The sequence below is a fragment of the Psammomys obesus genome, unplaced genomic scaffold (genome assembly GCF_907164565.1).
Source record: "Psammomys obesus unplaced genomic scaffold, mPsaObe1.curated_primary_1811, whole genome shotgun sequence".
Lineage (NCBI taxonomy): Eukaryota > Metazoa > Chordata > Mammalia > Rodentia > Muridae > Psammomys > Psammomys obesus.
In genome coordinates this window covers 33,604,562-33,617,247 of record NW_026596073.1, presented here as the reverse complement: position 1 = coordinate 33,617,247, position 12,686 = coordinate 33,604,562, and the positions used below count along the sequence as shown (strand labels likewise).

Here is a 12,686-nt window from a genome sequence, read left to right as displayed (position 1 = left end):
AATAATAATAATAATAATAATAATAATAATAATAATAATAATAATAAATACACAAAGTAAAACATGAAAGATGAACATGAAGATGAAACTAATAATATTTCTGTTCCATTCAAAACAGATGTTAGTGGAGAAAAGCACTTGCCATGCAAGCTTGGTGATTGAATTCAACTAGTGATCTGAATTCAATCTCTGGAAGCTATAGGGTGCTGCAAGTTTTCCTCTGTCCTTTAAATGTGTGTCTGTACTTATAACATGCAAGTTTCACTCTCACACATAGTAATAATGAAAACAAGAAAATAGACTTTAGCAGCCAAGGCTACATAGTGAGACCCTATCTCAAAAAGATAGACTTAAATTTTTTTTTGCATTTATTTTATCTATATGAGTGTTTTGCCTGCAGGTGTGTATGTGAGGAAGTCAGCAGAAGCTGTCAGATCCCTTGGAACTTGGGATCTGGAGTTACAGCTGGCTCTGAGCCATCATATGGGTGCTGGGAACTAAATTCAGGTCCTCTAGAAGAACAGGTGCTCTTAATCACCAAGCCATCCCTCCAGCCCAGGCAAATAGACTTTGTAAAAGAAAGAAGTACTTCCTAATAGATACTACCAGATACATGAATCTTAGAGGAGTATGTGAAAGAAGCTGGACCTGTCTGACTCTATACTCTCTACTCAGCACCAGGGTTATGGATGACGACCTCTGCCTCAGGCTTTTATGTAATGCTGGGCATCCAAACTAAGGTTTCCATGCTTGTGTGGCAAGTACTTTACAGACTGAACCATATTCCCAGCCCCCCATGTGGTGCACTTTGCACTTTGAATACAGTTATCTTCCTATTGCCCTCTCCTCTCTCTCTACATGAACTGTATATTTTAAAGTGGTGAGTCATGTGGCTCATGAGTCATATCTCAATAAATCATTTCCTTATGTAAAGCAGTGTTTCAGGTTGGTTTTAAATTCTTGATTCCCCTGCCTCAGCCTCCCAAGTTCTGAGATTACAGAGTTGGGCACACCCAGCAATAAAGCCAAACATTTAAGAATTGGCCTTCCAAAATTTCTGGCTGACTTTGCCTAACATTTAGTATGGACAAATAGGGCTGGGTGTAAGTGGGTGGTAGAGTGCTTACATGGAATTCATGAGGCCTGGGTCTCCTCATCACTACAAAAAAATGAAACAAACAAAAAAGATAACATTGACATTGAGTTTTTTCCATTGTAGTTTTTGAGCAGGAAAGTCTATCAGAAATCAGGAAGCGTGGGCATCTTCAAGTATCTTAGTTCATGTAATTCCCTTTGAATTGTTGTTTCCTCATCATCATCTTCCTTGTAGTGAATTGCTCTTTCAAACAGTGTGGAAGATGAGCACTTCCCTCATGAAGTGGCCTTTTCTCCACTCATGTCTGCCATGAAGACTCAGCAAAGCTTTCAGTAATCCTCACTTATGGCAAAGGTATATGAAAGAAGAGAGACAAATTCTTTGCTCTTGCTATATCAAGCATAGTCAGGGACTATAATTACCTTGTTGGTTCTCATTTATTCTAAAAATCATTGCTATGTTTTCAAAAACTATGCTTGTAATAGTGATTAAATTATTATAATGCAAGTAAACAAACATGTCTACCTCTCTGCAGGTTTTTCTATTGTGATAATGTCAATCTGGCCTTATCTTCAAAAGGTTTGTACATTTCAGTCTGTTCTTTGAAGTAATAGTAGCAGTAACCCAAATGTTGCTAAGCGTTGTCTAAAGGGTGTCTTTAGTATTCTGTGATTCGATCTGGTCCAGAATAACTTAAAATAATAGTTTCTCAAAGGAGGTGTAGGTGGGCCATATGCTTCCTTGTACAATCAAAAGTATTTAGAACAGGAAGGTGCCAAGCTAAGAAGTAGACTTCTGCCTGGAGAGTGGCCAACAGAGTGAAGGCGTGGTCACCCACTTAATTCAGCCATGTTCACATATTGTCACTACCTCCCTAGTGAAAAGGAGCTCAAGTAGACAAAGTGAATTCTTAAAGTGTACATATGATATTTCTGAGGAATAGTTTCATGATTTTCTTGTGGAATTAATTTGGATTTTCAGGAAAACTTTGTAAAAAGGATAGGCAATATGGCTGTCTCTTGAAATTCCTAGGAGATTGGTTTTCAGGTGAACCAAAATGTGTGGATATTCAAATTCATTACATAAAGTGATGTAGTATTTGCATATAATATGTGCACATCCCGCTGTGTGCTGTAGTCATCTCTAGATTACATATGATGCGTAGGACAATGCCAACATTGCGTGATTGTTAAACTGCTCTGTCCTAAAACAGTGACAAGAAAAGAGTCTGTGTTCAGTTCACTTTCGTCCTTCGTGGTCTTTAATGTATGATGGTCAGGGCTTATGCTGCCCTTTCTTAAACCTAGAACTCTTCACTTCTTTGTGCCAGCTTTCATCTTAACTCTGATTACGCAGTCTTAATTTCTCTGTATCTTTAGCAGCTCACTCCTTGCTTACTGATTTTCCAAGGATCCATGTGTGTTAGGCTTTGGCCTATAGCAGATAAGTAGACAGCAATGTGTTACACATAACCTACTTCAGTGACACAGGCTCTGCAGGGCTACACACAGTCATCCTAGGTCCTTTTCTCTTTCCTCCTCTCTCCTTCCCTTCTACCTTTCTCCCTTCTATTCACCCTTCAACCCTCTGCTCCTCTCATCATCTCCAGAAAGTTATCGCTGATGGTCATCATCCAGTTTGGGCCACGTTTTCTGTTTATAGTTGGTCCTCCTTATCCTTGAGTTCTGCATCCAAATATTCAAGTAACTGCATTTTAGAAATGTTTTTAAAAATCACCTGTGCTGTTTTTTCTTGTATTACCCCTAAACTATACTGTGTGACAGTTATCTTTACAGAATTTACATTGTAGTAGATATTAGAAATGATCAGAGATGACTTACACCTGTAGAAGATATGTGTAATTGGTATGCAAACATGTTCTATATGAAGGGCTTGGGTGGGCACTCATTCTGGGGTCTTTGGGAGTTGTGGAGTCAATTCTGAGGACACCAAGGGATGACTCCACTTCATCTCTGTATCCTCAGTACTTACCATCTTGTGTTATGCTGTTGGAGGTACAGTGATGAACTCTCCCATGACTGTAGCATCTTCAGGAGTTCTCCACAGAAATACTAACCCACATACATTCTAGTAGGAATGCAGGTGGTTCAGCCACTGGGAATACAGCCTGGATATTTGTCACAAAGATAAACATGGTTTTACTCAGTGACCAAGCAGCCAAGTTTCCAGGTGCTTAGTAACCAGTATCTGAAGATTTATATGCATACAGAAGTCTGCCTTGGAATGTTTGTGACCGCCAGAAGCCAAAGACTGCTATTGTGTAATGACTCTTAAAGCATTTACTTCTCTCTGCAGATTGATCATACAGCTGATGCAAGTTTTTTGGGCTGGGTTATTGCTTCATATAGTCTTGGCCAAATGGTATCTTCACCTCTATTTGGCTTATGGTCTAATTATAGGCCAAGAAAAGAACCTCTTACCGTCTCCATCTTTATTTCGGTGGCAGCCAACTGCCTGTACGCGTATGTCCATGTGCCAGCTGCTCATAATAAATACTACATGTTGGTTGCTCGTGGACTGGTGGGATTTGGAGCAGGTAATTGTGTGTGTGCATGTGTATTTGTGTGTTAGGTCACATGTCTCCTCTATGCATCCCTTCTCAGTCTCACATCCCACAGTTCAGCAAACCCATCTTAGGAAGAGGCCTTTCGATCATGGTGCTTCTGTTACATACATGTGTTCTCTTTTATTTGCACCATTCCTCACCCTCACAGTACACATTGAATGCCAATCTAGTGTGGAGCCCTCTCTGGCTTCTTGAATGGATCATTTGCTGCTTTTGGCCTTTGCTTGCCCTGTTGTACTGGTTCCATGTTTTCTTGTCAATTATAATAAGCGTTTTTGCGTTAGAAGCAGTAAGTGATATTTTTTGACTGTTCTGTGGCCCCTAGAACAATCTCTATTATAAAATAAATACTTAATAAATTTTAAAAACTTTTATTATGTATATGTATGTGTCTGTGTGGAGATATGCAAGTAAGAGCAGTATCCTCAGAGGCCGGTGGATGGCACTGAATCCCCTGGAGCTGGAGTTCCAGGTGCTTGTGAGCTGTCTGAGGTGGGTGCTGAGAACAGAACTCAAGTGTGCTACAAGAGAGCAGTATAAAAGTTCAACCACTGAGCGCTCTCCAGCCAAAAATATTTTAGTTAAATTCTTAGTGGACTTTTTCTGTATTATGTATCTATGCATGCAGTTTGTGACACATTTCCTTATAACATAGCACTCTGCTGCTAATGTGCAGCTGTCTATTTTTTATAAGAAAATCTTGGTATTATAATGACATTTTGTATTATCTAAAACTATACACACACACACATATTAATTTCTGTTTTGTTTTGGTCTTTTGGGTTTTTTGAGACAGTTTCTCTGTGTAGCCTTGACTGTCCTGGACTCACTCTGTAGAACAGGCTAGCTTTGAACTCACAGAGATCCGCCTGCCTCTGCCTCCCCCAGTGCTGGGATTACAGGCGTGCACCACCATACCCCCTTCTAAAACTACATTTTTTTACTCCTATGGGTGACTCTTGTTTTGTTGGTGATGGTTGGTTTCTAGACAAAGTCTCACTAAATACCTTACACTGGCCTGGAACGGTCCAGGCTGGCTTCAGCCTCTCAGTTGCTGCGATGACAGCACCGTTTCTGTATCAGTGACAATACTGTGTTCTGTTAGCCATGTGTTTGTTCAATAAACACCTTACACACTTTGTACAGTGGCTTAGGGAAGGAAGGCACCATGACAAGTATTTCTTGCTCTTGTAAAGCCAGGAGAGATGAGGATAACAATTAAAGGGCGACTCCTTCACTCCGGGTTACTGTCTCTTTAGGAAATGTAGCTGTTGTTCGATCATACATTGCTGGTGCCACTTCCCTTCAGGAAAGAACAAGTGCCATGGCTAATACAAGCACATGCCAAGCCTTGGGCTTTATTCTGGGTCCAGGTAGGTGGTTTTTACTTGACTACTTAAATTTGAATACGGATAAACTTTGAGGTTCAAATTTAAAAATAATCCATGTGTGAAACTTTGTGGCTAAAGAAAAAAGGAGAGAAACTTTAAAAAATTGAGAAGGAGCTGAGAAAGTAAAAGGTGTTATTTAACATGAGTAAAGTATAAGTGATATATATGCATAAAAATATCTTAATGAAATATTTTGTATATTAACTAAAAATCATCATAATTGTAAAAAAAAAAAACAATCTCTCCAAACTGTATGTGTGTGTGTGTGTGTGTGTGTGTGTGAGTATGTGTGTGATTCTGCCTGAACCCAAGGTTTTGTGCATTCTAGGTAAGCACTGTACCATTGAGCCTTAGCAAAGAGGGCAGTAGTGTTTTGATTAGTATTTTCCTCAACACCAGAGCTCTTAGTTAAGCGCTGTTTGTCTCATTCTATAGATGAGGATTCCATGGTATAGAGAGTTTGCCCAGAATTAGCAAAGTAGGTGGGAATGTTTTTGTGGGAGCTTTCCACTCGGTCCTGTTTTAAGGACAGCATCTGCTTTTGTCCTCAGCTGAGGCTAGATCCTAGCTACTGAGAGGGCCCATGGGAGTCATCTCAACCAGGAGTGAAAACTAGAATTGTTCCATCCAAGTTTCACCACCGGTTTAATATTAAGTGATACTAAAAATGTATACTATAAGGACTATATACACAGTAATATTCAAAATATATGATTTGAACTTGTTTCGTTTTCTTTGTTGTGATGAAGTTGTTTAAAGTTCTAATTAATTGAGCCGAGATTGCTCAGTGGGGCTTTACCTTTGTGCTGTCTACCAAACCTGCTGGCCTGAGTTTGCTCCCTGTAGACCACATTGTGGAAGGACCCATCAGACTCTGGAACCTTGTTCTCTGGCCTTCACAGGTGCATCCTTGCAGATGCAAGCCCTCCCGCCCCACATGCATACACTAACACAAATCAATATCATTTTAAATGTATAATGTATGTACTAAATAAATTGTATGACTTAACTTTTATATAGTGTAGCTTTCTTTTTTCTTTTTTAGAAAAGTAAATACTGGGGTTTAGGTTGTAGCTCAGTGGTAAGGTAAATGCTTGACATGCCTAAGGCTCCAATCCCTAGCACTCCTCCTTCACCCACAAAAATGAAGACACTGCATGGGCGGTAAATATGATAAGAGCATAATATATCAATGAAATAGTATCATAAAGAATTATGTAAAATTAGTATATGCTAACAAAAAAACGGAAAAATCAAGAGATGATGCTGAATTGATTGAGTTATATAATGCATGCATCTATGTCTCTTTATTTTAATACTGTCTCCCTAAAAAGACTTCTTAGATGTTTTTCTATTCTATCCTGCACGAAATATTAATGCCACATATCTATCACGTATATGAACATATATGCATATTAATATACACACATACACACACCCATATATATGTCTGTGATTTATGTAAGAACAGAATAAATTGTCTTTACAACCAAGAGCCAAATTTCTCACTCCACTTGAGATCCCTTCATACACGTGGTTGCTCCATACAAAGCCTAGCAGTTCCGTGTAAGCATCTTTTACAGTTGTTACTTTTGCCTCCCATGTCAAACTTACTTGTACACATATTCCTTTATTAGTTTTCCAGACTTGCTTTGCACTCATTGGAGAAGAGGGTTTGACATGGGACACCATCAAGCTGCAGGTCAACATGTACACAGCACCAGTTTTACTTGGAGCCTTCCTGGGAATTCTAAACATTATTCTGATCCTTTTTATATTAAGGTAACTACAGAGAAGCGATAAGCTATGTTTGTAGATTCTAAAGTTAACAAGCTTTGTTATTACTGAAGAATAATTATTCCCATGAAGTCTTTGTGTGTGTGTAGTACTGGGTATTGAACTGTGGCCCTCATACATGCTACGCAAGCCCTTTACAGTACTCTGCATCCCTCAGGCCCTAGCTGCCTTTATACAGATTTGTTTTTATGTTTTAAGTGGTTGCCTACATATTTGAACCACATGCATGCTGTGCCTTCAGGAACCAGAAGGGGAAATTGGGTCCCTCGGAACTGGAGTTACACAGTTGGGTTTCAGGAACCAAATCTGGGTCCTCTGCAAGAGCAGCAAGTGCTCTTAGCTGCTGAAGCCCCTCTCCAGCCTTTTTAAATTTTTACTTTATTTTGATACAGGGTCCTGTAAGTTGCTTAAGTGGTCTGAGTACCAGCAGGCCTTCAATTTGCAATCTCCTGTCTTAGCCTCCAGATAGCTGAGACTCTAGGCCTGAGCTGTGAGGCCTGGCCCTATGAGTTCTTTCTGTTTTGCTGTGTGTAGATGGGTTTGTAGTTTTTGATCAGCTAAAACGTATTATACTGGCAACTGCAGTAATAAGACAGTTAGGAATGAACACACATTTGGAAGAGCTGTTCTTGATTTACTAACTGTAAGTTTCTAAATATGGAAATAGTATTTTATTTTTTTAAAACTAGTATTATTACTTTGTATTTCTTGTTTTTCCCTTAGTTCTTAGTAAAAAGTTTTATTTTGTAGCCAAGCCCTCTTAAAAATTTAGGTTCCTTAGCTTCAGAAGTGTTGGGGTTATGGTGTAGCCACCAAACCTAGCATTGTTATGTTAGATTTTTTTTTTTTTTGAGTGCTTCATTCAATTTTCCAAAACCATTTATGGCTAATTCTTTTTTGTTTGTTTGTTTGTTTGTTTGTTTTTGTTTTGTTTTGTTTTTATGGTGGGAAATTTTAAAAAATTATTAATTACAGTTTATTTACTTTGTATTCCAGCTTTGTAGTCCCCTCCCACTCCCTCCCTTCTTCCTTCATCTCCTCCCATGCTCCTCTCCAAGTCCACTGTTAGGGGAGGTCCTCCTCCCCTTCCCTCTGACCCTAGTCTAACAGGTCTAATCAGGACTGGCTGTTTTGTCTTCCTCTGTGGACTGGTAAGGCTGCTCCCCCCTCAGGGGGAGGTAATCAGAAAGCCAGCCACTGAGTTCATGTCAGAGACAGTCCCTGTTCCCCTTAGTAGGGAACCTACTTGGAGACTGAGCTGCCGTGGGCCACATCTGTACAGGGGTTCTAGGTTATCCCCATGCATGTCCTTGATTGGAGTATCAGTCTCAGAAAAGACCCCTGTGCCCAGATTTTTTATTCTATTTCTCTCCTTGTGGAGTTCCTGTCCCCTCCAGCTCTTTCTATCTCCCCCTTCTTTCATAAGAGTTGCTGCACTCTGCCCAAAGTTTGGCTATGAGTCTCTGTATCTGTTTTGATACCCTGCTGGGTAGAGTCTTTCAGAGGCCCTCTGTGGTAGGATTCTGCCCTGTTCCCTGTTTTCTCCCTCTTCCTATGTCTGACCCATTTGCCTTTCTGAGTGAGGATTGATCATCTTACCCAGGGTAGTTTCTCTGTGTGTGGACTCACTTTGTAGATCCGGCCTGCCTCTGTTTCCCTGAGAGCTGGGATTACAGGTGTGTGCCATGGTGCACAGCTCTATGGTTAATTTTTAAAACATTGAAAAATTCTAATATGTATATATTAGAAATTACCTAAAAATTTACCTAAATTACATATTAGGTAAATTATGTATGCTTCTGAATATATTTAAAAAAAACTTTTATATGATGCTATGTAGTCTTCCTGATCAGGAGAGTGGATTACTTGGTCCCAGGTGTTTGACAGCCTTGGCAACAGTGATGGGCCTTTTCTCACCGAAGTTCACACTGGAGATATATAGCTCATGGCTTTGCAGCTTACTTGTCCAGCATATACAAGGCCCTACGCTTCATGCCCAGTACTTAAAAAAAAAATAATGTTTAGGTTTATTGGCTATATTTATTAATAATTCATCAATAACTATTTTTCAGAAGCTAATAAGAGAAACTATCTGACTGTGGGTGGGAAAGACAGGGTTCTAATAATAAGCAAACTGTTTCTGAATGAAGGTCTTATTAATACTTGTGCTGTTCTTTCTAAGAGAGCATCGTGTGGATGACACGGGACGGCAGTGTAAGAATGTGAATTCTCAAGAAGGTATGTTAGCCTGTGTGGCACCACCGGAGTATCCTGACTCTGGTTGGTTGTTATTCACATGGCTTTTGCCTCTGAGTATGACACAGTGGGTGACTAGGGAATATTTTCTAAAGGTGAAAAAAAAATCTTCATTCATTTCTGTAAACAAACCTATACCTATTCGTTATGTGGTGTTTATAGTTGACAAGGTGAAAGCCATTGCTAAAGATCACTTTGCCTTCTTCAAAAAGCCGGAGTCCTAAAACCCTTGCCATGATTCTGGTAACCCTGGTTACCAGGGAGCCCTTTCTGCCTCAAGCAGTTTTTGTTGTTTTGAAACAGTGTCTCAGAATGTAGCTCACCTTGACTGTAGCTGACCTTGAAAATGCCATGTTTGAGAGCAAGGCCTGGAACTTGAGATTCTTCTGTCTCAGCCTCCTAAGCACTGAGGTCAGAGTTGTAGTACACCTGGCTTCCAGCAGTTCCCAGTACCTTAATCATAGCAGTAGGCATTCTGTTAGTTTATAAATGTGTATTTTCATGGAACGCACAGAGATGCACCTGCCTCTGCCTCCCTCAGTGCTGGGATTACAGGTGTGAGCCACCATGCCCTGCACAACAGACCATTTTTCAACCTCCATTTCTCCTGAGGTAGAAAGGTGGGCACCATTACAGTAACGTACACAAACTTCCTATGTCAGGGAAAAGCCATACTTGGCTTCTCCCTTGCCAACACACAGACAACATACAGGTCCATTCTTGTGCTATTTACGTCGTTCACACTGAATAACAACACGAGGAATGTGTGTGAGTTGATGTATGTGGCTGTGTATCTAGCTGTGAAGTTATGTCAGGAATGGTGTGTGAGAAGTGCTTTGCCCTCTAAAGCCACTGCCATGGAAAGATACAAATAATTTTATTTTTGAGCTTGGTCTTGTTATGTAGCTCAGGCTGGCCTTCAAATCATGATTCTACTGCCTAAGCCTCCCGAGTACAGGACTAACAGTGTATACCACCAACCCTAGCATTAATATAACTTTTAATTAATATATTCTTAGACAGTTTCATACTTGTACACAATACATAGGGACCAACCTCACTCCCACTCACCGCTGGTCTGCCTGCCACCCCTGCTAATCCCCTTCTTCCCACAAATCTAACATAACTTTTTTTAATAACAGGGAAATAAAATTAAACATTTAAGAATTATGTTTATTTTGTGTGTCTGACAAGTGCACTTTGGGAGTCCGCTCTTACCGCATAGGTCTAGGAGACCAAACTCCAGTTTGGTGGAAAGTACCCTTTGCCATTGAGCTATTTCACTGGTCCCAAAAGAAAAAGAGTTTTACTAATATTAATTTTATGTAGTGTTGAAATAAAGAAAAGCCATTGAAATGAGCCAAAGAACTGGGAACTTGTTTAATGAATTATTGATATAACGTAGTAAAAATCAGTGTAAGTTTAAAATTTAGGTAAGGTAGGAAAATCTGTATGTGGAACTGAAAGCAAATACATTTTACATGAAGTTTATAAAATTGCACTACTTTGGACTAGGAGACACCAACATAAGCTAACCAGTAAGTAATTCCTGTAGACAATGGGGACTCAGGTGTACTTTCTGGAAGAGTGGCCACTTTAAATACTTCTTGAAGACTACTTACTCTCCTAATCTTGTTACCTCTTTCCCTTTCCCTTCCTCTCTCTCCCTTCCCAGCCTCTTATTTATTTTGATAATAACAGCCCAGGCTGGCCTCAAACTTGCTCTAAATAATACAAAGCTCTAAATACCCGTCCCTGGTGCTGGGGTTACAGGTGGTTAACTTCATCTAGCTAAGAATTTCATATTGCTTTGCCATCATATGAAAAATTAGATATATAGGTAATGTCACTTTTCTCCTATTTATAGAAAATACAGATGAACTTCAGATCCCTGAAGGAAGTATTGACCAAGTTGCTGTTGTGGCTACCAATATTCTGTTTTTTGTGGTTTTGCTTATCTTTGCCATTTTTGAAACGTAAGTGTTATTCTGTATTTATTTAAATCAGATTGCTTACTAATCCATGTTTCTTAATGCAGCATTAATTATGCATATAGATTTTGTTTTTAAAAATGTATATAAGAGCACACCTTTAATTTCAGCACTTTGGAGGCAGAGGCAGGTGGATCTCCGAGTTTGAGGCCAACCTGGTCTTCAGAGTGAGTTTCAGGACAGCCAGAGCTACACAGTAAAACCCTGTCTGGAAAAACCAAAACCAACCAACCAACCAACCAAATTATATAAGGCAGGTTTTTGTGTGTGTGTGTGTGGGGGGGGGGCTTTTCGAGAAAGGGTTTCTCTTTTTGCTTTGGCTGTCCTGGACTTGCTTTGTAGACCAGGCTAGCCTTGAACTCACAGAGATCCATCTGCCTCTCTCTCCCTGAGTGCTGGGATTACAGGTGTGTGTCACCATGCCCAGCAGCACATTTTTCTTGAAAAAAATTTTGTTTTGTTCTGTTTTTCATTTCATTGGTTTTGGCTTTTTGAGACAGGATTTCTGTATGTAACCTGACTGTGCTGGAACTCTCAGTAACGACTAGACTGGCATTGAACTCATACAGATCTAACTGTCTCTGCCTCCCAAGTGCTGGAATTAAATGGGTGTGTTACCATGACCGATTTAAATAAAAGTGTATGTAGATTTAGTGTTATGATATAATTAACACTAAGTCTGGCAATATTAGCTATATTTAATCTTTGATCAAGAATTATAAAATTTATAACTGTAGGTTTCATTTATCCTTTTTAAAAGTCACATAACCCTTTCAAAAGAAAAAGGTACACACATATATATAACTAGATACTGTAAATAATCCATTTCAAATGTATTATATACACACATACACTCTCACACACACATACACCTTGCAAAAAGCCACTCTGTTTTTTCAAGTGGGGAGGGAAAGAATGTTTAAAATTTTCATAAGCTGGGCCTGGAGAGATGGCTCAGAGGTTAAGAGCACTGTCTGCTCTAACAAGGTTCCTGAGTTTAATTCCCAGCAACCACATGGTGGCTCAAAAACATCTATAATGAGATCTGGTGCCTTCTTCTGGCTTTCAGGTGTTACATGCAGAAAGAACATTGTATACATAGTAAATAAATAATTAAAAAAAATTTTCATAAGCTGTAATGTTACTATTTGATAACTTGGTTTATTTCCATACACCATGACATTTTTTGTGTAAGTACATATAGATGTGTTTGGTATATGCATTATAAAAATTATTCATCCACATGAAAATCTTAATTCATCTTAGGGAAAGTTTTTAATGCAAATACACACCATACAAAATTAAACATTAATCTTTTCCCCCTAATGTTGGGGGTTGAATTTAGGATCTCCACCATGCTAGGCAAATGCTTTACTACTGAGCTACACCCTCAACTTGCTTACTTTTTATTTTGAGACAAGTTCTTACTAAGTTGTACAGACTGGCCTTGAACTCACTCTGTAGCTCAGGTCAACCTTAAATTTGTGATCTTCCTGTCTCAGCCTCCTGTAATTGGGCTCACAGAATTGTAGAGCCTGGCCCAGTATTTTAACTGATTTAAAATAATA

At 39.3% G+C, this 12,686-nt stretch overlaps 1 protein-coding gene across 1 annotated transcript in view; it reads left to right on the top strand.

Moving 5' to 3' along the window:
* Positions 1-12,686, top strand: part of Mfsd8 (major facilitator superfamily domain containing 8) — a 28,833-nt gene that overhangs the window by 8,111 nt on the left and 8,036 nt on the right. The window contains exons 3-8 of the mRNA XM_055625902.1: positions 1,632-1,675; positions 3,413-3,653; positions 4,943-5,056; positions 6,712-6,856; positions 9,054-9,109; positions 10,995-11,103. Coding sequence (XP_055481877.1) covers positions 1,632-1,675; positions 3,413-3,653; positions 4,943-5,056; positions 6,712-6,856; positions 9,054-9,109; positions 10,995-11,103 — 709 coding nt within the window. The remainder of the gene's footprint in view (positions 1-1,631; positions 1,676-3,412; positions 3,654-4,942; positions 5,057-6,711; positions 6,857-9,053; positions 9,110-10,994; positions 11,104-12,686) is intronic.